General features: G+C 37.3%; 1 protein-coding gene across 3 annotated transcripts in view; it reads left to right on the forward strand.

The window, feature by feature from the left end:
• Window positions 1–12,525, forward strand: part of NCAM2 (neural cell adhesion molecule 2) — a 240,044-nt gene extending 227,519 nt beyond the window's left edge. For 2 of the 3 annotated variants that reach the window (XM_085547739.1, XM_085547731.1), the window contains 3 exons: window positions 173–377; window positions 3,172–3,291; window positions 7,328–9,971. In XM_085547739.1, coding sequence (XP_085403865.1) covers window positions 173–377; window positions 3,172–3,291; window positions 7,328–7,439 — 437 coding nt within the window. In that variant the 3' untranslated portion in view covers window positions 7,440–9,971. Of the gene's footprint in view, window positions 1–172; window positions 378–3,171; window positions 3,292–7,327 lie in introns of all 3 variants that reach the window. The other variant, XM_015880697.3, reaches the window with a different exon arrangement.
• Window positions 12,526–24,771: the final 12,246 nt, after the last annotated feature.

The raw sequence follows: 24,771 nt of genomic DNA on the forward strand, positions 1-24,771 counted from the left end.
TTTAATTATGTTGTACATGTGCTTAATTTTCAGTACTGCTTCTTTCCTTTAGTTCCTGAATGGCACATTTGTAAGCATCCTTTAGCCTCCTGATTTGTCACTTAAAAACTTTAGAAAAAAATATCCTTCAGGATTAACTTTATTAATGAATTCAAATTTTCTTTCTTTCAAGACACTCTTTTTAATGGTCTTGGACTACGTGCTGTTATTGGCCTGGGAGTGGCGGCCCTTTTGTTAATCCTTGTTGTCACTGATGTCAGCTGCTTCTTCGTACGACAATGTGGATTGCTAATGTGCATCACCAGGAGGATTTGTGGGAAAAAGAGTGGTTCAAGTGGAAAAAGTAAAGAACTGGAAGAAGGGAAGGCTGCTTACTTGTGAGTATTATTTACGTATTTTAGAAACATAATTAAAATAAAAACCTTGCTGTTCAACTTGGACATTTTGCAGTTTGATAAAGGGGCTGTTATAAAAGATTTCAATTACTTGGAAAACTGCTCTCTAAAATGTACTGAATCATTTGTGGACAACTGTTTTCTTAAAGGAGAAATAAGGACAAAAAAGAAGAAAAGAGCATTGACCATGCTTCACTTTAAGACAAACATCTTACGCAGTTTGTGCTATTCTGTTAGAAGAAAAAATCAATCATAGATCAGTGTAGACACATTTCTGCACGGGTACAAATTCATCTTTGAGCTGCTAATGCCCAAAAACTTAGCCTATGGTTGTGTCAGTGCCAGTAAATCTGGAAATAAAGTACATAGCTTTGTGGAAAATAATGAAAAAAACTTCTCAAATATAGCTACTATTGGGAAATCTCGGGTTTTGCCCATAGAGTTTTGGAATTACAAGTATTGTTTACTTTTAAAAATGGAAGTTCTGAGATAGATGTTGCTGAATTGTCAGTGAGCAAGATTGTTCTTCATGGCAGTAGTTAATTCTTGCTAAAAATAAAGGAGAAAGAACAGTCCTGTTTCTCAAATATACCCTCATGTAGCAGCTATTTCATCAGATAAGTGGGAATGAAGTGGTCATTTATGTGCAAGTTTCCTTAAATGATAAGAGTAGATGGCGAAATCTCTGGAAAAAACAAGTTCATTTGCTGATTGCATAAAATAAGTTCTTTAAAGAGCCTCTATTCACAGCATTTTTGAAAAGATAAGACAGAGGATTACTTGTGGTTTTAGGCAGTTCCATTTATTTACTAAATATGACGGCTTCATTTTCTCATTATGTTCATCTGAAAGATGGATATTTTTTTAATGTACGATGTAATATCTGTGACAAGATATATTTTGTGGCATAAATAGCATTTACAAGTACAGTTCCTATGCAGTGCAGCTCTCCAGGAGTCAGAACATGCACTTAATTCTTCTTAATTCACCTTCCTGGAACCCATCTTTCCCAGATGCAGATTGCACAGCAGATTTGGTTGCCCTTCTTATTCATAGCTACAGTGGACTTCTCTGTTGCCAGTGCTGGAAGTGTAAAAGGCACTTTTGTGGTTTTAGTTATGGCTGTTGGGATTCTGACACCATGTCTTTGAGTGGAAACCTGATTGTATTTCTTGACGGAGTTCTCAACCCTTTTTCAAACAACTGCACAGAACCAAAACAATCATAAGCAGGCACACAGTATTTACATCAAGTGATGTTTCTGAATAAAAGAAGTTATGCTGTAAAACAGATACTTCCTAATTCTCCAAAGGTTACAGTCATAGAAAGTATAACACAGTTTTTCTATTGCATGAAGACAGCATGTCGTGTCCAATAGAGTCAGCATTTGCAGCTTCTGGCTCAAGATTCCAGCTGTCCTTTCCTGTTGAGCATGGCACTTCAGTTTTTGCTTTAATTTCATTTTTAGGAAGTAACCACATATGAATTGGTGTACAGACCCCTTCTGAATGGGAAGACATTAGGGAGCCACAGCTCTAAATGTCCTTTGACAGCACTTTATGTATTGCTATCAACATCTGATATACAAATGCAACTCCGTGCTGTTTAGAGCTGGTCACATAACAGTAATTCCTCCATGACACTTTTTTTTTTCTTTTTTTGCAAGAACAACTATACTATTTGATTATATTTCTTTCTTTCTTGTGGTGATCTTCAGTGATTCTGATCGTAAATAAGTTGGAACTGCTTTTATTTACCTTATTCTTTGTTTTGAACATTAAGTGTTAAGGGTCAAAATTTGAATTTCTATCATGCCAAATGCCATTTCCTAAAAGATGCTGACATTTCCCTCATTTGAATATGTCAGATCACATTCTGGATCTTTGAGTGGCATTTTGGTATTTTTGTTGATGTTGTTGTATTTTGATTGGTAGGAAACATATAGTCATTAGTTATGTTCCATATGTAACTAATGTAGATAACACTATGCGTGTAACTTAGACACAGCTATCTGGAACAGGAATGGCAAAGTATATTTCCTATAAGCAGTGTTCCCCAGTTTGTACTTTCTATATGGATTGATTCCTCAGTTATGAAATATATGCAGTAACGTACTTTTAACCATTAGATTGTGTATATACAGACATCACAAGTAGAACTTACTGTTCCCTCTGCCAGCCCTGTTACAAACCATTGTCTTTTCACGGATATCAGGCAGCCATGACTCCACGTGTAACTAGATGGCAATGTTATCAAACAGCCAACTCCTACATAGCACATAAATTAAGTGCGTGTGTTGCATGCATTGTCTACAAAAATGAGCATGGTATCCATGACAGCTGGGATTGTCAGAATCTCAGAATACTGAAAGTACACTTGGGTAGCGTATGTGCTACAAGAATGGCTCTTTATACTGCCAAAAAGTTCAAGCATAACTGGGGGTCAAGTTCTATATTTAGTGTACTATGTTAGCCAAATTTATGTCTTATTCCCATGAGGAGGTCATCCATTGTCTTATTTATTTGTAAACAAAATGTTCTTTTGAGATACTAATCCATGATTTTTGTGGAGTAGGTAAGTAGCCATGGATACAGGATACTTTGAAGACTTGAGGGAACTGAGGACACACTGTTAAACATGTCTCAGTGGTGTTAATTGTCGATAATTAGTTCCACTTTTTCTCTGCCGTCTTTTGAAGGAAGAGATTTTGGTAATTAGTTAAGTGCAATATATTTAATGTGATGATAAAAACTGAGACTCTTTTAATAATTTTTAGGAAAGATGGATCAAAAGAGCCAATAGTGGAAATGAGAACAGAGGATGAAAGAATTACCAGCCATGAAGATGGGAGCCCAGTAAATGAGCCAAATGAGACTACTCCTCTCACAGAACCAGAGTAAGTAGCCCAGTATTTCCCAGTGTCTTACCCAGAATCTTGGCTGCAAGGCCACCCTCACACTACCAAGGAGAGAGGTACACAACAGCCATGTGCTGTGGCAATGCAGTTCACTAGTGCAGTTTTTTACAGTAGTCAGTCTAAACACAGTACAGAGGGCAATGGCCAAGGCTATCCCCAGACATCTCTCTCTTCTTTCTGAGGACCAGTCTCTCACTCACATCAGCCCTGTGATGGCAACACAACAATTATGGGGATTTCTTCAACATGCCTGGATGTTAGTGAACATCTTAAGAAACTTTTCTTGCCTTCTCTGCCACCCTGACTCCTGCAGTGCTCCTTCTCTTAATGAAGACAGCACGCAGGGAGCATGGACAGCTCTGCCCTGCCCTCACTGTCCATACTACTATCATCCTGCTGATGGCCCAGGAGGCCCCTCTCATCTCCAGACATCTCAGCAGCCCATGCCCAGCTCTGCTGGTACATGGGCTCACACCACACTGCCATCCTTGCTCTGCCCACCATGCTGAAGGGCGGAAGCATGAGGGCCAGGCCTTGCTTGCCTCCTTGGATCAGCGGTGTGTCGAGTGTTGAGAGAACTCTTACAGAACAGTCCTTTAACCATTTGAAAAATACTTGGAATTTGTATTGAGGGGTACTGCAGCAAACCAAATTATCTAAGGAGTCAGTGGAATGTAACTGTAAACACTGTACAAACTACACTAGACCACGGCTGAATTATCAGCTAAGCCACTGCTGCCAAATTGTTTAATGTCTTTAAGACATAGAAATGCGGTGGAACATGATAGTAGCAGATATTGTGTTCAGATCTTTCTGCTTGTCCAAGTCATTAGAACAGCTGTCGGACTGAAACATGAAGCAGTTAAGATCAAAAATGCTTTATTATCTTATTGAGGGAAAGAATCAGTCACTGGTGGCAGGAAAAATAGTTAAATTGTTGGAACAGCTGGTAAGGAGTCTGATGGGTATTATGTTCCTGGAGTAATAGGGCCACTGGAAGATACTAGTAATGATGACTGTTTCTTTCTTGGTCATTTCTTGTCTGACAACAAATGGCAAAAGGCAGCAGTGCAAGGCACAGCTGGATGGAGGTCAGATGGGTTAGCTAAAGATTCAGGGCAGAGTCACTTAGGAAACCAAAGATGAGTCAAAAGCATCAGGCAGCCAGGACATCTGAAGGGTCACTGGTTCAAGGGGAACACTGCAAGACCTTTTGCTCATTTACAAGTCATAACAGATAAAGCAGAGAAGCAATATGAATTATGGGTGAGACGCCACTGTAGTAAAGGAAGACGTGATAGGATAAAACTAAGTCCTTCTGGAGGAATAACACTTGCACACACTGAACAACAGGTGCAACAGCGATTTGGTACAGAAGAGCTTAGCTTGCAGGAGGGAAGAGCTTCAGGGACAAATCAGTCCACACAAGGCAGGATTCATTATGGCTAATTTGGGCTTCCTTAAAGACATCAGAGTTAAATCTTCAGTTTAAATTAGTTAAATCTGGACTCAGCAGAGAGAGACAGGAATGTCTGTGTATTTGAAAGGGATTATTTCAGCATGTGTGCCTATGTGATGCCTGTCTCTTTCTTGACTGTGGATTCAGTCTCTTTGTGTCTTAACTTTCAGTGAACCTTTCTTTCATTTTCTTCTTCTAGTTGAGCTGCGTATATCCAGACACTAAATTGCTTTGAATGTAAAAATTTGTGTAAAATAACTAAGAAGGAGATTTATTTTTCACAATAATGTAGTGTTTTCATTATATTGCTCATCATATTACTCAGTAACCTTTATTTAAACTTAACTCACTGTTAAGGCAATGTTTGAGATCCATTTGTGACAGATTAGCACACAGCACTTTTACCTGGAAGTAAACAAGTTATAATAATACTGTCAGGAAACCAAGATAAGTTGTGTATTTCTTACTGTATTTCTGAAATAGGATTAAAATGCCATGTGCAACATGGTACTATAATTAAATTCCTAGTCTGATATTGTTATATTTCTAGGATTGGTTGAGTTTTTTCTCCATATTAAGGAAGCTGGATGAATTTCAGTATTAAAATGGCTAGAAGCCATTTTCCTATAAAATAGTCATCTAATAGAGAAGTAAATATTCTAAGTTTTGTGTGGGTAATATCAGCAAAATATTGTGATTAGGCCATGTGTAGTGCTAGAGGAACTAAATGTCATTACTGATTGATAATAGACGGTGTCTGAAAAACGAAAAGAACCTTTTAAAGTTCTCCAGTCCTTTTTTATTTTGAAAATACATTGATTTTAAAAGATTTTTATTTGAATAATTACTACTTGCCCAGCTGAAAAATATAGATTGATTTCAAATAGGCATGGCTAAATAGTGATTATGTGTAAGAAAACTAATGTAATTAAATCATTTAAACTTGATTTAGTTAGTTAAAAGAGGAAAATTAATGAATCTCCTAATAGAGATTACATATGAATTAATATTTGGCACAAAGGGAGAGGAAAATTTCACAATTAAAAAAAAAAAAATGTGTTCTTCATCAGTAGGGAACTGATCACACCATATTTAAGAAAGAACTTTTTTTTTTTAAAGACAGTAAGGTCATAGAATGCTGTACTGACTTTTTCAATGAGGAAAACTTATAAATACTTTATATGTCTGTAGTTTGTTTTATTTCTCTTCTTGCTTGCAGTGAAAGCAAGGCTAATTGTGTCACACTGTTGACATTAACGTGAATTTGGGTTATATCCGGTATCTTTCAACAGAGTTTAGCAATATCTTTCTATTTAAAATACTTGTAAGTTATTTGTGACATGCTCTTAATCTACTTCTCCAAAAGTATTTTATTTAATTTTACATTTAATGTATTGTCAATTGCTTAGTTATGACTTTGGCTATAGATTTCCTCATTTTCAACACCATCATTTCAGTAACTACTTTGAACTTCCATAAATCTTGTTTAAATATGGTTTATTTTTTTTAATGCCAGCTCATTTTGCTTTATTAGGCCTATAACACAGGTGAGTCTCATGACTCATTTTTCCTCTGCCTCCATGTTTTTTTTGTTTGTTTGTTTTTCAAAAGTAGATCTACATTAATTCTGCTGTTTCCATCATTTCAAGTATTGTATTGTGGGCTGTTTCCTTTGTGTGTGCTGTGTGAAACAGACAGTTGCTTGACAACATTCTCCGTGTTCAGGGCCAGAGAGCTGATGATATACATCCCTTATTTTACTATAAAAGAAGAAGTTAGTCTTCTCATAGATATTTCTTAGATAAGGTTGTGCTCATTATTCAAGCTCTAGTTAATTTCAAGCCAGATGAAATATCATAAGACTGGGAATTTGGGTATTGTTTTGTTTTGTTTCTTATCATTAAATGCTGTTATTGCAAGACATTCCTAAGGGATTCCTCAAACAGAATAACATATAGCAAACTGGGACACCAAAGCAGTCACAGTGGAAGATTACTGTAACATTTAATGGCTGTTATGAATGGAAAAAACGCATATGCATACTACTCCCCAGTTAAAAACAAAAACAAATCAGAAAACAAACCCAAACTAGAATCAGGATAAACAGCTACAGGAGATACTATTACAGGAACACCTACCTAAACCATACATATTTTTCACAGCTGTATTTTTGACAGCTAACTTGACTAGCAGAACTAGGAAGTGATTTTTTAGAACTTTTTGAAAGAAATCAGTGTTTTGTCTTTCCTGTACATAAGAGAGGGGATTCCCTTGACATTGGAATCTAGGATTTTAAGATTCAAAGGCATATTTCTGAAATTAAAATGTCATCTGAATGTCTTCATGCATCCACACAAGAACTGGAAGGAACTAATAAATATTAATTTCTTTGAAAACAAAGAACCTTAATACTCAAAAGAATTGTATATCATTTTCATTGACTGATATTTCTGTAAACACTATGGACTGTATAAAGAATGCACTCATTGTAGACTTAAATTCCACATCATTTGTTATTTTTTGTAATGTCCATGATTTCTCTTTTTTTTCTGATAGGAAGCTGCCACTGAAGGAAGAAAATGGGAAAGAAGCTTTAAATCCAGAAACCATAGAAATCAAAGTTGCTAATGACATCATCCAATCAAAAGAAGATGATAGCAAAGCATAAGATAAACTACAGCTTTCTGGATAATACATTTGGATAAAAGCAACCCCGTGACCAAAACTTTACAGCTGACCTTAATTTCCTGGGAAACTTAAGCTTGGAATAGTTAGTACATGTGTACATATGATAAAACAGTTTCTGTCTACAGTTCTTTTCTATTTTTTTGTTAATGGTTTTAATACGTTGTTTTGCTGACACCAAGTCCCATGGTATAAAATGTAAAAATCTTCAGAATAAGAACTATAACTTATTATATGAAAAAGTACATCTATTTGTAAGAATAATTGGCAAAGCACCCCTAACCACAAACAATGCATCATGTCCCTCCAGATCCTACAGGGCAATCTACATACATAAAGTGCCATATGTTACTGTATTTGTTTCCATTTATAATCAAGGAAAAGTTGAGGTTGCCTTTTAAAAAATGAAAACGAATCTTAGCATAACATTTAAGATCTTATCACTGGCAGACACTCAGTAGTCATTCCAACTGTGCATATCACTTGAAACAAAAAAAAAGCAAGAAGCTGTCTTCAACAACACAGAGCCAGCTCCACCCATAGTTTTGCCTGGGTTCTCTTGTATCATAAAAGTTTGATAACTATGATGTACAGATTTAAATCAAAATGGCTGAATATTTTATCTAATATTGGCCTCATCCTAACCTTAGAGTGTGACTGAAAGGCCCAGGATTTTCAGAATGCCAGATTTTCTATATTAACACTAGGAAGGTTGTGTTTATACTGGAATGTAGGAAATGTGTGGAAAGGGAATTCTTTTTTAAATAACTTTAGGCTTCAAAGGCAATCTTCTAACACAAACTCACATTAGTTGTCCCAGTGCATTTATGCATATGTAGTATTCACTCTTCTAACCCTTCAGTCAAGGGATAAACTTCATTTTAGTGTAGTAGATATATTTTCACCACAAATCAGTATATGAAATATTTGAAGTTGGCCTTGTTAAAGAAGTTCTTGCTATGTTATGAATTTTTATCTTATAACAAGAAACATAAACAGATGGGAAGACTTTGGCTAAGTGGTTAGGAACATTTTTAAATTTTTAATTAAGCAGAACGTGTATTAGGCAAAATACTTGTTTCCTGTCAAGCATTTTTTAAGAAAATCTATTTTATTATTATGGATAATATGCACTACTTAGAAATTTGGCTAATTTGTTTGATGAAAAAGAATATATTAATTAATATTGATTTAATTATGTTGCTAATTGGAGTAATACATCCTGCTTCCATTCCAGCGCAGTATATCCACATCTACCAACCTATTCAAAATATTTCTTTGGAAGAAGTAGATAAAATAGTGAACTAGATTAAAACATTCTACTTGTTAGGATCAAACTGTAGAGTACCTTGTGACATCTAAGTCATACTCAAGGTTTAAGCGTAGCTTTACTCAGCAAATTATGCCCTCTTGTCCTCTCCATTCTATGTCTGAATTTTGCTATTAGTTGCAAATTTCTACCTAATTTCACACAAAATGTCACCAACTCTTATCTGATATTTTGTAGTTATGTCAAAGTGGTTGACTTCTGCTCTGTAAAGCTAAAAGTGAAATGTAGAAGAATGTTGTTACATTTGAGGATAATGGCACATTAACCTTCTTGTTAACCCAAACGTTGCTGGATTTGAAAAACTTGAGGAGATAATGAATTTTCAGATCTTCCTTATTTTTGAGATGCACTGATTTGATGTCAAAAAAAAAAAAAAAAAAGAAAAAAAAAAAGAAAAGAAAAGCCAACTACTTTTAGCCACTTTGGGAAAAACTATGGTGAACCAAGTAGTTGATGGCAGAGGCATAATGCTGATATGGCTAGATGAGAAGCCAAGTTCCCACAAAAGCAGAACCAAATCAAAAAGTATGGGTAAGAGCAATGATGGACAAAAGTTATGAAAGAGAATAATTTAAAACTGCTGCATAATAGTCTCTAATGCTAAGGAATTACTTCTGGATAAAAGGAAGATTAATATATTTCTCTATAGCCTGTCACTGTTGCTCCCACATACTGCGCAGGCAGTATTGTCAAGTATCTGCTTGCCTGTTAAATTTCTGTCCTGTTTCTTTCAGAGTAGTATACACAGTGAGCAGAACTGTCCCCTATTTTATAATTAAGGTTGTCTTGTTTGTGTGTGAATATATATTATTTCTACAAAGTACATATATGCAACTGGGCTTTCTCCCTCTATTCAAATGTGAGGAAGGGACCTGGAAAATTCAAGCAGTTGGACGTGATTGGTGTGGCTTGAACATCCATAGCCCACATCATCTCATGCAGTATTGTTACCAAGACAAAGGTACAAGACTTTCTTTCCTCTTCTGCCTGCCATCACAAAGTTAGGTGGTGCTGTGCATTCTCAGATAAATCAAGGTTCACTAAGCAAATGGTGCTTTTTCTGAAGCCAGCACAATCATTTGCACAACAAGGTTCCTATACGATGTATGCAGGGCTAACACTGTCTAGGCTGAACTGTAGTTGCATTTCAACTTTTAGTACTTCGTGCTAAAACTTACGCAAAAATCTTACATGGCCTAACATAGGTTAGGTGTTCTATTTTGTTGCTATTGTTTTTCTCTTCTTCTTCTGTTGTTGTTGTTGTTTGTTTTTTGTTTTTTAAATATAGCCTCCTATCCCAGTGTGGAAAGACTAGAGGATTTAAAGCGTTTCTTCAGCATGTTTGGTATTAATACTCCTGTCCTACTATCAATTAGTAAAATATGCAGCAAAATTATTTCAATAATGGAAGCAAAAGCACTTCCTCCTATATTGGAATACAAATCAAGAACTATTTCCATAAGTATTTCTTTTCTGCCTGATTTTAAGTCTCTTGCCAGTTGGGCTGAGAATTGAATGATTACTTATAGGCTGCTCCAAGCATGCCCCTTGGTCTGCGGATTAGTAGGTTATCTCTTGTGTTTTGCCTCTGTGCTTTGCAGGAGAAAGCCAAGCTATGACAAAATTCTCAAAACCACTGGTATTTGCAAATGTTTCCAAATGAGGGACAGCGCACTGTAATTTGTAAGATATATGTAGAACTGGAGTGACCTCATGTCTTTATTTTCTTTTCTGATTCTAGACTTAAAAGAAAAAGAACCAGGTATCTGTATAAATGTCACTTTTACTGTCTAAAGTAATTTTAAGTGTTGGTATGAAATGTCAGAAGAGTTGACAGAATATAACTATTTGTAAGAATAATCTGAATTGTTACACTAACGTACTCTAGGGAGGGGTGTGAGAGGGTGCCATTGAAATTACGGCCAAAATGGAATGTGGCAATGACAATCTCTCTTCAACAAAAAAATAAGGAGTAAAATTAAGTAAAATGACTTAGTTTCTTTTTTTTCCGCAGTCGTTTTTAGTAAGTGTACATTCTGATTTACCACAGTAGTAACAAAACAAGCAAACAAAAGAAAAAATACATTTTACAATTTATTATACAAATGTACTATGTAGAGGTTTTCTGGTTTTGTTTGTTTGATTGCTTTTTTGTTTGGTTTTAGGTTTGTTTTTGTTTGTTTTTACTTCTAAGGTTTGTGGGATTTTCTTTTCTTTTTTCTTTCTTTTTTTTTTTTTTTTTTTTTTTTTTTTGGTGGTTGCAGAAATATTTACTATTCTGGTGATGCTAATGCCTAATGTGACAAAGTTTTATTTATTTAGGCCTCAGGCCTTGCAGGACATTTTTGTGTGGCTAAACCCATTGCTCATATGGCATCCAGCTGACACCAGTGGAGTCAGTGTGAACAGGAGGATGGATGTGCTCTCATAGAAAAGCTTGCAGAAGCTTGCAGGACTGAGCAGATTTAGATACATACAACATAGTTGCACAGTGACAGTCACATACAAAGGCTGTTTGATAACAGTCCATGGTATAGTAAATTCCACCTCCTGTCTTCAGCCTCTGCATTGATGTTCATCCAAAAAGTGGCTTTCATTTTATGATGGTATTTATTTATTTAAGTGCCAATCATCAAACTGTAGTATAATAATCATGCCATTCTTCTGTTTCCTAGACCAGATAATGGAAATGTATTTGTGCCTTTTGATAGCATGCCACTTTGCTTTATTAAAGAAAAAAATCTTCAATAATTTGTCTACAAAGCCTGTTTAAAGTATTTGAAAGCTTTACCATGGTATACATTTCTACTCAAATATGCTCAAATGCTCATCTAAAGTAAACGGGAGAGAATACTCTCAATTCAGTTTAATATTTTAAACACAAAATTGGCAAAAAAAAATTTATTGAGATCACAATTCTAGTGAGGGTCATTGTGGGTGTGTTACTACTGAAAAGATTCGAGTAGATGGAGCTCATGGGGATTATGAAAGGGTGTTTCAACCAATTTTTCAAGTTGAAGAGTCAGATACAAAGTCTCTTTAGTTTTGTTTAGGCACTTAGATATAAAACGTTAACATCTTTTCTCAAATCTAAAAGATAGCAAGGAACATATTCCCACCATATTACCTCTGGAGCAAAACTGCAGTGACTGTTTTGCAGTCCTTTGTGGTCTCACCATACTGGTAATCTGTCATAGGAGGTAATACCTTTGTAAAGTAGTGGTTGTGTCTGCTGGGTGGCATTCACTTCTGATTAAAGGAGAGGTCTACAGAGAGGTGCAGAAAACATTGCAGGTAGGGCGCTGGGGGAATCCAGGTCTCACTGGAGTTTAGGACACACACTCACTTCAGTGGGGCCTGAATTTCATCCATTTGTCTCAGTGAGGCTCCACATGTCTTTGTCCAGTTGAGTCATCTAGGTGTAAGCAGACCTGAAATATGCTACCAAGCTCCTGCTAACATTTTGCACAGGGAAGACTTGCCTATAAGGAGTTTGCAATGATCAGTAAACATGGATAAAGATGTATGTATCCAGAATTAAGAAGAATTAAAACATCCTTCTAAATAGTTTGTTGTGATTGCAGTGCTTTAGGTAAAGACTAAAACATTCTACAAAGTATTGTTTCATCTTAAATCACATTGTTTAACTTCAGGTGCTTGTGCTAATCAGTGCAAAGCTGCCGTAGTTAAATGGATAATTAAAAAAAAAAAAAAAGTGTTCCATCCCCTTTTTCAGATTGTTTCATATAATTCCCTTTAAACCACTCACTGAATTTTAAGTGACCTTCAATATTTCCAATGTGTTCTTAGGTCATTTTATTTGAACCTGAGCCAGAAAGAAAATTTTCTGTTACAAGTTTGGCTTTGGACTCAGTTCGGTGAAAACACAGTTTACTTGTCTATTTCTCCTCTTAACAGGCATTGTGAACCTCATGATGTTTGACTTTCAAACTTGAATATTGGCCATTTTTAGCCCAGATAAATGAAATATAAGTATTTATTGCCAAATTTGTATTGGCAGCTTTATGTCACAGGTGAGATTGGAAGCGGGCAAGATGACCAGCTTTGGTGCTGACAGAATTAAGGAAAGGAGAACAAGTGAAAATGAACTGAGAGGGTCAGAAACTGGGAGGCCCTATAGATACTGGTGGGCAAGTAGGGAGCTACTAAAATAAAAGAGGCTGCTGCAGACTGTAAAAACTAGAGAAGGGGTAACGTTAGCCCTGCTGCATCCTTTAAGTCTGCTATGTGAGAAGGCTATGATTCTAAATGTAAAGTACAGGGGGAAGGGAAAGTCCCTGCAGATTGGTGGCAAACAATATAAAACAATCAGATCCCCCCAGGAAGATAATTTTGTTGCTCTTGGTGTAGAGTTCTCACTGTGAGTTTTGAGCTACATAAAAGATTTAAGCAAACAAACAAACAAACAAAAAAAAAAAAGCTTTCCTGCTACAATGAGCACTCGGTATGTATTTGTATGCTGTGTACAGTATGAGCTAAAGCATACCATATATTGTTTTTGTTATTCCACACGTTGTCAACAGCCCACTTGCGATATATACCACCTGAATTATATATTGATAAGTTAGCTACCACTGGAGCTAGTTTGTTTCTTGTTTCAAAATCTTATGTCCCTATGAAATGCTGTGTATATATATATATCTCTATACTGTAAAAAAGAAGTAATATCGCAGATGCTGGTTTTGTATTTATGAAAGACATTGAAAGTATGGCTTAAACTATATCAATTATTTGTCACTCTTCACCATTTGTATATTAATAGTAAAGATACTTTTACTTTAATGAAGTGTTGTAGTTCACGTTTATTTTTGCTAAGTGTCTTTTTGTCAGCAATGTCTGATTCATTAGGAGAGTTATTGCCAAAAAGAAGCATATAAATTACTTCTTATCATCCATTATAGGAGTACTGAATAATGCTCAAGCACTTATGCAATTTATTATTCTCTTTTCTGTCAAAATACATCATTGTTATAAAGAACTACTGTTGTTGCATCACCAGTCTCCAGCAGAGCTCAAGGCCCATTACAATCAGCTCCTATATGTTAGCATTGAAAGATAATCCTTTTTCTGAAGAACGTGAGTGGAACATTTTAAAGGCATTTAGTTTATTCAAGCCAAAGAGCAGAAGCTAGCTTGCTTTGCCAAACTTTGAGGGTTATAAATGTGTTAGGAGCACCAGGAACTGGTCATTACAGACTGGGACTGTCTGCCACAAAACGGGCTTTTACTTCTTTACTGGTCTGTCTTCCACTAAGACAGAGGATGAGTGAAGCATACTCCAGACAGCATAGTTGAGCAGCTCCCATGGAAAGGCAGAGGAACAGCTGTGCCCTTTCTTGTAACCAGCAAAATGAAGAGGCTCAATTTGCACAAGACACATGCCGGATTGTGTTTTAGTGCTCACAATATAGCTCTCTCTAACAGACTGTATGAGCCAAAGGATGGAGGGGGCTGTACATATGAGGAAAAAAGAGGTTTCATACAACAGTGCCTTCACCCATGTATCTTCTTTTTTCCACAGTTCTGATTCAGTAGGTGTCTTAGCCATGTGCTTCCCTAAATGTCAGTGACAACATCAACAATTAGCAAAATGGATGAAAAAGCTGAGCCAAAGAGAACTGATTTAGAAGAGCTGATATCACTGTGAAACTTTTTTGTATAGGTATGTGTCTAGCTCAGAAGTCATATTTCATCAGATTATGCATAAATTCAGTTCAGGTATCTTGATAGTTAATCAGCTCAGTGCACTGGTGGTAAGAAAGGTCCCCCTTTAATTTACAGGTGAATGGTAAATACAACTATTGTGAATTACTGATCATGCAAAGATAATGTAGGATACCTTCAGAAACAGAATCAACTTTTTAAGATTCAGCCTTGATGCTCTAGTGCATTTCAGACCTACAACTCTGAATACAGGAAAGTATATTTCAATGTGGATTCAGATAGCTTGATAAAGACAATTTATTTACCTGTGTTATTGCTAATAACCTAGACACAGATAACGCCCCACCAAGGACATGAATAAAATGGAAAAGACATGTCACAATGTGTATTCCTGGCTAAGCAAAAGATAATCTTGGGCCCTAGCAGACCATGATAAACAAACAATATTTGTAAATTAATTCCTATGTTTAAAATGTTTGAGGATGTGTTTGAAACTTACTTGGTTTGTGAAACATTATATATATCCGCATAGCACTTAAATTTCAGCATTTAAACTATTCCACAATAGTACCAATATAAAACATTGGCAACAGCACTGCTGGAAAAACAGAATTAAAAGTCTAGAATTAAATTTCTAGAATTCATTCCAACACTCTTATCAATAAGATGAACAGGAAGAAAAAAAATGGAATTAAAAGGAAAAGTTTTCTTCTATTAAGCAAATACCATAAACAAATAAAACCTTTAAAACAGAAAATTAATAATAATAATAATAGTAATAATAATAATTTAAAATAAAAAAACAAAACACAAAAAAACACTTCCTTGCCTTAGTCCAAGATGCAATAAACACATTTTAATTCTGTACAATTTTATCATAAGGAGAAAGTAATAATTTGCTTCTATCTGAAGGGCTAAGTCACCTTTAACCATTCAAAAGAGGAAGATAAGTGGTAGTTCTAGGATACTTACCAGAACAACAACAAAAATAAATGTTACAACTTTTGAAACAATTGCCTTCAAATAGATTTGTGAATTTACAGATACATTTAAGGAGTAAAGATCATGCAAAATGTGATTGACAAAGCATTCTGCAAGTTTTATTAAAAGGTCATTTGCAATGCAGTTCAACCCGCTGTCTTCTAAGTATGGCAAAATGAATTTGATAACATTTCTTAGTGGTTTCCTATGCTTTTTTGTTGTAGAGAAATAATCTGATGAAGCCATTCCCTAGTAGGATGTGAGGATGTGAGGATTGAGTGTTAAACTGCAGCAGCACTTCTGCCTTCCTGTTGTTCACAACATGCCCAAGGATTGCAGTGTTTTGTCTTGGCCTTTGTAGAAAACATACATTCAGTGGAAAGCAGTCTCTTGAAAAACTAAAGATATTCAGTCTGTAAGATAATTTTGTGTTTGTGAGTGAAGGAAAACAAATAAACACCAGCTGCATAATCTGGTGATAAAAAAAATACAATTGTAATACAGCTGTTGCTTATATCCTCACTTCTTCACTGATGCAGCATAAATCCCTCAAGCTGAAACACCTGAAGGATTGGCCTGTCCTAAGGGATGGAGACCTAACTTGCTGCAAATGTGACCAAGTGTCAGGCTGTTTACTGCAGGCTCATTCCCTACATCACTGTGGGGCACCATTTTGCAGATCCCACTCAGTATCTGCTGGCTGAGGGCACAGCAGTGAAGCAGTAATGAACACACATAAGAATCACTAAAACCAATCTATCACTTGCTGATGAATTTACAGCTAACCTCGCTAATTAAACCTAGTATTGATTATTTTTTTCTGATGACAATGAAAGATAACAACCATGAAGCTGCCATGAGGGCTGGCAAATCCCTGAGGCTGCCCTTGCTGGGGCTGGAGCTGTTACTGATGTCCTGGGGGTCTGGGAGAGCTGGGGAGAGCCCCTGTGTGTACAGGGACTGTTAGGCCTGGGGGTGACCATGGGGCCTGCAGAGCAAGAAGAAAATTCACAGAGCGGTAAGAAGGTAGCATACCCTTGCACCAGGGTTAAAGGCTTAGAAGGAAAACAATGATTTGGAGATAAGAACTGGGTAAATGTCAATTGCCAACATTTTAAAGTATTATGATGTTGCTCATTCTGGCAATTTAGGTCAATCTTTTTTTCTGCGGCTGAGGAAAGTATAGTGCTACAAGTAGATAAATCCATCTTAGCAAATGGATCTTGTTATATTTTGTATTAGATCCTTGAGAGATAAGGTCCTTGTCATTTGTAATTTGTTTTAAGTGGGAGAGCAGACAGCTGTCATGGAGATGGGAGAAGCATGGGGCTGAGGCGTGGGAGGTGTGGTTTCCATGCCAGGCACTTGCTCCTTGGGATGAGCAAATAAATGGCCAGGAGAGAGCAACGTTTCTTTTCCTCTCCTTGTCTATTTTGTACTTAAGATTTATGGACCCATTTATCTTACTGATTTCAGTGAGACTACGTGCAATAAATATAAAAACAAGCCTGAACCATTTGCAAGATTTAAGCCTTAGATTAAAAGTGGATTTTGATTGTTGTTGGCAGAGAAATCTTGCTGCCACTTCACGCCGTGTTTGTACATTTGCATTGTGATGTATTACAGCATTCAGTTCTTGTGGCGCAAATTTTAGTAATCACTTGCCCAGTACTTCAGTTGTTGCTGCTACTTGGGGGTGGGGGACAATAACCAAGTCTTGGGTATAGCGTGTGTTCATGGTGTGTGTCAGTGTTGGGTTAAACGGGGCAGACCTGTTGCTGCTGATCATGATACTGTTACCTCTACCCCAAAGAATTCTGAATGCCAGTGACAAGAAACTGAATGTTTATGCTGAGCTCCAAAACAGGAATTATCTTGACTGATGATTATGCTGTGAGATGTGTGACACGTGCAAGACTGCTCTAAAGTGCAGCTGGTGACTTCTGTGAGAGAAGTCAATCATGTGCTGGCTCACTGCTTAAAACATAGTGACTATTTCCTCCCTATGGTGGACCACATGATTTTCCTCAGAAATACTGAAGCAACATAACAAACTAATGAAATGCTAACTTAGTAGCATTATTTATATCCTGAAAACATCCATAACTACCTGTAACTGTAAAATTAATGTCTTCTAAGATTTTATTTTGCTTGTATTCTTTTCAGAGTGGCACTCAGACTTTAAAGGGGTTTAAGTTTTATCTTGTTTCTAAGAAAAGGAGTTATTGTCAGAGTGACTGTAATAGGCAAGCTTAATGTTTACTGGTATTGCTGCAGTACCTAAGGGCACCAAGCATGCTGAGGTGGTGAGTAACTATAATTCTAGCCCCAAAATCCATAGTCAAAGTAGAGAAAATGGCAGAGGGGGAAGGAGGGAATGTTTAGGTAAGAAATCGCAAGAAATATGTACTGAGGGCAAGAATTATGTGTTTAATATTTTTTGATCATGTTTTATTCTGAAAAGGAATAGGATGGGTAAGATGAGTGGAAAGGCTTTCGTATGTTGTAGAATTAATCAAGGAATGTATTACAAGGTTACTGAGATAAATAAATAAGATAGTTTATTTTAAAAGAAAAAAAAAAAGTTTATTAAAACAAAAATAACTCATTTGGTGGTAGAAAATATTTTTTAAACAACAAAAAGCAAGTGATAGACATCATAAATTTTAGATAGATACCATAAGAAGTCCTAAATTGTGCAACTGCGTAGAGGGATGTCTGATCTGATGATTATCCCTGATAGGTAGAGATTGTGATTAGGGCAGATTTATCCTAATTCTTTGTAACTTTCTGAATATATCTCATTACTCTACTGTGAATTTTGATCAGGAATGGGAGGCTATCATACAGTGGCTACATTTTCTTGCATTGCTGGTTATGGTCCTCCTTAGTGTGCACAGTGGCAGCAGCCATCTCAAGTTCTCAGTGAAGACCTGGTCATGCCTTACATTGCCATACTAGTGAAAACTGGCAGGCCTGTAGAGTCATTTATTATAGACACAGAAAAGAAGTGGAGGAGTGTTAGCCCCGAAATCATATCCTTTCCTTGGTTTATACTGATATAATTGACTGCTTATACTAAAGCAAGCTGTTCTTTGTGGAGTTCTTTGTTCTAGTGTGTGTTTGCTTGTTTGTTTTCAAAATATTCCCAGAGGTTTATGCCATGCCTAGTGTTGGCCTGCTCTTGTAGTACTGAGCGCGTAACTGGGTCTGAAGCATTTTCCTCATTCTGTAAGCAATTCATCTCTTTCCTTTCTGGCTCTGTTTCTCTAATTCCACTGACAAGCATGAAGCAGCTAGGTGTGCTGTAAAGCCCTGCTCGAGGTGGAATTTTTGCAGGTTTCAGATTAATTATATTCCCTGTGTCTTTTCTCGTTTATGGATGTTTTTAGAGTAGCCTCGCAGAGAGATTAAGCTCAATTTGTGTAATTGGATAATTATTCTTCTATGTAAGCTTTCTGCTGTCAAACTTGAATCTCAAAAAGAGCAGACAGGAGAAGCACACTGCTGCTTCTGCCTTCCCTTCTATCTGCACAGGCCCTTTCTTGGACTGATGGACCATTCCCAAATGTAGTGATTCATGGCTCCATTGCATGACCTACAGATCTTTACAGAATCACAGAATCACTGAATCACCAAGGTTGGAAAAGACCTACAGGATTTTCCAGTGCAGCCATTCACCCATCACCAATCGTTCTTTAAAGACAGATGTAAAGAAGGCATTCAGGACCTCTGCCTTTTTGTTATCCTCGTTGGTCACATCCCCAGCCTCATCCAGTAAAGAATGGAGACGCTCCTCAGTCCTCCTCTTACTGTTGATGTATTTGTAAAAGAGTTTCTGAGTTTTTGACCCAGCGGTCAGGCTGAGCTCAAGCTGGGCTTTTGCCTTTCTGATTTTCTCTACAATTTTTAACAACTTCTCTGTGCTCTTTCTGAGTTGCCCATACCCTCTTCCACAGGAGGTAGATTCTCTTTTTCTCCCAGAGCCTCAAGAATAGCTCCCTATTCAGCCACACTGGTCTTCTTCCACACCGGCTCATTTTGCTGCTCAGGGAGGCAGCCTGTTCCTTCACCTTTAAGACTTCCTTCTTGAAGAGTGACCAGCCATCTTGGACCCCTTTACTCTCTAAGAAAGACTGAATCCCAGTGGACTCCCCCTACTAGTCTTCTGAACAATTCAAAGTTCACCCTCCAAAAGTCCAAGGTAGCAATTTGCTGCTCCCCATCCTGGCTCCAACAAGAATCAAGAAATATACCATTTCATGGTCATTCTGTCCAAGACAGCCCCCAACATCCACATCTCCCACCAGACCTTCTCTGTTTGTGAACAGCAGGTCTAGCGGGGCATAATACACTCCAGAAACCTCCTAGGCAGCTTCTTCTGCACTGTGTTGTATTCCCAGCATATGTCGGGGAAGTTGAAGTCCCCCATGAGGACAAAGGCTGGCTATCACACAACTTTCACCAGCTGCTCGTAGAACACGTCATCTGTCTCTCTATCCTAGTTTGGTGGTCTATAGCAGACACCCACTAAGTTGTCTGCCTTGTCAGCCCTTCCCCTGATCTTTACCCATAGGGTTTCAACCTTATCATCCCCAGCCACAAGCTCAGTAACATCAAAGCACTCTCTAATAGAGAGAGACACACCACCACCCTTCCTTCCTTTCCTGTCCTTCCTGAAGAGTTTGTAGCCATCCATTGCAGCACTCCAGTCATGGGAGCAGTCCCACCATGTCTCTATAATGACAGCTAGGTCATCGTGTGCCACACAATGGCTTCCAACTCTTCTTGACTGTTGCCCATGCAGCGTGCATTGGTGTAGATGCACTTGAGCTGAGCCCCTCGCCTCACCCCTAATCCCATTACTGATCACCCAGGCCCATTGTTATCAGACCTGATTTTATCCCCTTCCCCTTTCATATCTAGTTTAAAACCCTCTAACGTGACAAGTCTTACAAGATTTGTCCTTGTAACAGCTCCATAGGTTAGACTTCAAAAGTTTGCCAGCTGAGCAAAAGGTTGTGTTTGAGTCTTGTTATGTTTTTCTTCAGTAGTCTATCTGAGCAAGTAGGGAGATCAGAGGAGTATGCTAGACAATAGTGTATATGTACCATTAATGGTTTTAGGTGGTACTTGTTTATATCTGAGCAAATGCTGCCTCTGACAGGTATGTCCAATTTTGAGTGCACTAGAGGAGAACTTGGTGGTGGGCTGCCAGGCTTTGGAAAAATTTACTCTATATTTTTATTTTGTTTATAAATCAAATTCCTCACTCTCTCTAGACCTGCTCACAGAATGACCATGTAATATGAGTCATTCAAGCGCCTCTTTAGTAGAATAAAATAACAGGTCTCCATTTCAAAAACGAGTAATTCATGCATCTTTGATTCTGCCTACACTTTCTTTTGTTAAACTTCATTCCTATCAGTCAAATGAGTTCAAAGTAGTTTGTGATTTTCTAGAAGCAGAATAGACTGCAAGTATTTTATAACAGCCTGAATGAACTGCAGTTGGTAATACTGTTAAGACAGTAATGGAAGTTGCTGTGTCCTCATAGCCAAGGGTTTTGAGGGGGTGGGGTTCTGTTTGTTTATTTTTTATTTATTTAGTAATAAAAGATACTCTCTAATAATTATTTCAAATACACGGTTTCTGTGCTGCGTCTTTTTTCGAGGCAAATTGATCACTGTTTATTTGCATCGTTTTAGCAAACTGTTAACAAGAGATTATCAGTCTCATCGGTGTGTGCTAACATGTGATAATCAAGAATATGTTAGAATATAGCAGATACTTGCAGTGTTCATTAGTCTCTGCCCCTTACTAACTTTCTACAACATTACTTGTACTTAGGCTGCCATTGCATCATGCTGCATTTATAACTGCAAAGAATGGCTTGAGTTGGAAAGGACCATAAAGGTCATCTTGTTCCAATCTTTCTGTTATATACACTAGACCAGGTTGCACAAATCCCCATGTAGCCTGTCTCTGAACACCTGCATCCACAGCTTCTCTGGGCAGCCTGTTCCAGTGCTTTACCACTATCACTGTCAATATTTTTTTTCCTTATATAAACCTACACTCTTTCAGTTTAAAACTATTACCAGTTGTCCGATCATTACACGCCCCTCCCCATCTTTCACTTCAGGGATTAGATGGTCTTCTCGGATCCTTCTCATCTCCATACTGAACAAGCTGGTTTGCCCCAGCCTTTCCTCATAGGAGGGGTGCTCCAGCCCTCTGATTATATCCTTGTCCTCTTTTGGACCCACTCCAACAGCTCTGCATCCTTCTTTTGCTGGGGGCCCCAGGCCTGGATGCAGTATTTCAGATGGGACCTTGCAAGGACAGAATACAAGAATACAGTTGCCTCCCTCACTCTGTTGGCCACACACTTCTTGTTCTGGTTGTGCATAACACTGAGTAGTAGTACAATTTAAGTGGTTTTTTTTAGATCCAAATTGGTTGGATGCAGACAACATACACATAACCACTAGGCCCAGCTTCTCTTCTTTTTTTTTTTTTGTTTGTTTGTTTGTTCCATCAAACATTATTCTTTTATAGTAAGAAAAGACAGACAGTTTTTTCCTAAAGGAAAGGTTTTCAACTTGCTAGATATAGACATATAGATGTGGCTTGTAGGGTTTGTTTGTTTTTATTAACAGTGTAATTTCTTCAATGCAAGAACTCTGTACTTGCACTTGAATTAAGATAGATTCATCACTTGCTATAAAGTATTTCAGAAATAAATATCATAATTGCTTCCTTTTCATCACAATATTGTACCAGCTAGCCAACCTCCTCAGACCATCCAGAACTGCCAAAACATCTGAGATAATGCACACTCAATTACAGTATTGTAAAGATGAACCATCTGTGCTAGGATATCCAGTGTTGCATGAGAATGAAAATAGAAATATGCAAAATTCCAGCTAGGTTATTGTGAGTGTGGCATAAGTGAATTGGATTCAGTCAGTTCTTGCCATTGTTAAATAACCATCATTGATTTAACCACTTGCAATTAAAGCCAGAATTAGAAAGAGTATGTCAAATGTGCTGTGGAATCCACTAAGACAAAAGGGAAGTAAATTCCTTCAGTGTGCTCAATGACTGGTAGTAATTTTATCAAAGCATTGCTTTAGTAATGGAACCAAATTCAGTCTGCATTTAAGAAGTCTGGAAGTAGGCTTTCTTTCTGTTAGGCCTTACTCCACAGGGATGAAGCAGATAATGAAAACAGTTCACTATCAATGCTTTTTCACCATCATTTCCTTATGCCTTCCCCTTTACTTCAGTATGTGTGTCTTTAAACAAATATAAACTACGCCTTATTCTGCAGTATCTCTGAGATTCCTATCATGTGGATAGGATCAAATCTCCATGTCAGAGATGACGTTCAGTCAGTGCTTTATATTCACCGATGGCTTATAAATAGATCTACTTCTCAGTGCAGCTCTTTCATGGCATTTTTAAGTGAATACTTTGGGTAAAGTGAGCTATATTTGCTAAGCTAAAATAAATTTACTAATATGCAAGGATTAGCATGTGGAAAATATTCTAATTTAAAGCCATTTCTTTTTTCAAAGATCACTAGATTTTTAGCTTTTGTTAAAGGTAATTAACATCCTCTACTTTTGTGACAGCACAGAAGGCTGAATAGGGGGAGAAGAAAATGTTTTACTGGTTAGTTATTATCCTAATGACATCCCCAATGACTTAAATAGAAATGCAGTGTATACCAAATGTTAGCTAAAGGTACAGAACAATTTCTGATATATGCATACTGTTTAATGTGAGAAACGAAGCAGGAAAAAAAATGGAGCAGGAAGGCAGAATAGTTGGCTGCTGGAAAGGGAGTAGTTCCATGAGTCCAGTTCCAGAATCTTCTCATTTTGTGCCTGATTTCCTCTGTTGATGGAGAGAGGATAATGCTACTCTATCCTTCACTCTCCGTATGGATCAGAGAACTATGAATGAAGAGCATGAGTACCCTGGCCATTCTGGATGACCCTTGGATTTATTTGGGATGATAAGCTCTGTCCTACTCACTGGCTATGCGGTAATTTAAAGACAGCCCTACTCTTCTCAGCCATCTCTTCAGTATATCTGCTGCAGGATCTCTGTAGAGTAGCAAGATAATCCCTTTGCACTTGTTCACAGTGTAGGAAAGGTGGTTTTCAATAGTTTCCCGTTGCTCTACAATACCATCTCCGAGCCAAAAAGATACAGCTTTTTTTTCTTTGGAGACTGTTCTGCTCAGAATAGTAAGACCTGAAACTGGAATGGGCTTCCTGAAGTGCTGGGCATTTCAAGATGCATGTTGCTTTTTCCACTGGGTGCATTTAAAGCTGGAGCACTGTGAACCCTGTGTCCTGAGTGTTTGTTCTGAAGCCTGCCTCAGGCTGCCCTCCATCCTCATTTGTCATTTTAGCCCCTCTAAGAACACCTAAATGTGCAGGCTCCAGAATCTCCTTTGTGCACAATTCAGATGAGTGTGCTGATACAGCCAAGCTACATCCAGCTGACTGCCTTGAAAAGGTCAGGCCTTTGCAAGTCTTCTACACCATGGGAAGGAGAAACCTGTGAAAGTAAAGGCTTTATGTTTATTGGGCCAAACTATGAAGAAGAGTAAACCTCCAGGGTTTATGAAGAGGGTGCAAATGTTATTACTGCTGGTTTTCAATTGCATTGATTGACCCCACTCTTCCATTTACTAAAATATTTTTAAAACAGGCCCACCCATAGCCTGCTGCTGTCATACAAAGCTTTCAAAATGAGACAGTGAGCCTGAACATAAAGCTATGTTGAAAAGTGATTGAATCAGCAGTATGGCACTGAGGTTTTTCAGAGACATGCATCAGCATGCAGTGGCTAATATTAGTTTCTGAATCTGCATGTATACCAAACCCTTCCTGATAGTTCACAATAATTAGCTGCATTATTAGAGTTAGGTATATATTCTTTGCACAAGTGAGTAGGACTGCTGAATCGAAGTTTCCACATCGTAAAATCCATGTATTCTGATGTGATAGTAAAAGCTGAGTTGATTACAAACTTATTGTTTAATGGAGTTCGTGGAAATGGAACGTGATACCCCATTGAATCACACCATTTCTTTTCCAAATAGTGCTAATATAATGGATTAAAATTAGTCGTCATTTTTCTTACAGGCAATGTTTTGTTCAGCTTGGGTACTCCTATTTGTGTTTAAGATAAATTATTGTTAATTTTCTTTTCTGTTAGCACACAAAAATGATTTTAAATTCTCTTTATTATTTTGCTGTTCAGTGACTAATGGTCTTTCTAAGACACTGGGACATAT

This window comes from Coturnix japonica, chromosome 1 (assembly GCF_054131305.1).
Source record: "Coturnix japonica strain WE chromosome 1, WE-NBRP24, whole genome shotgun sequence".
Classification (NCBI taxonomy): Eukaryota; Metazoa; Chordata; class Aves; order Galliformes; family Phasianidae; genus Coturnix; species Coturnix japonica.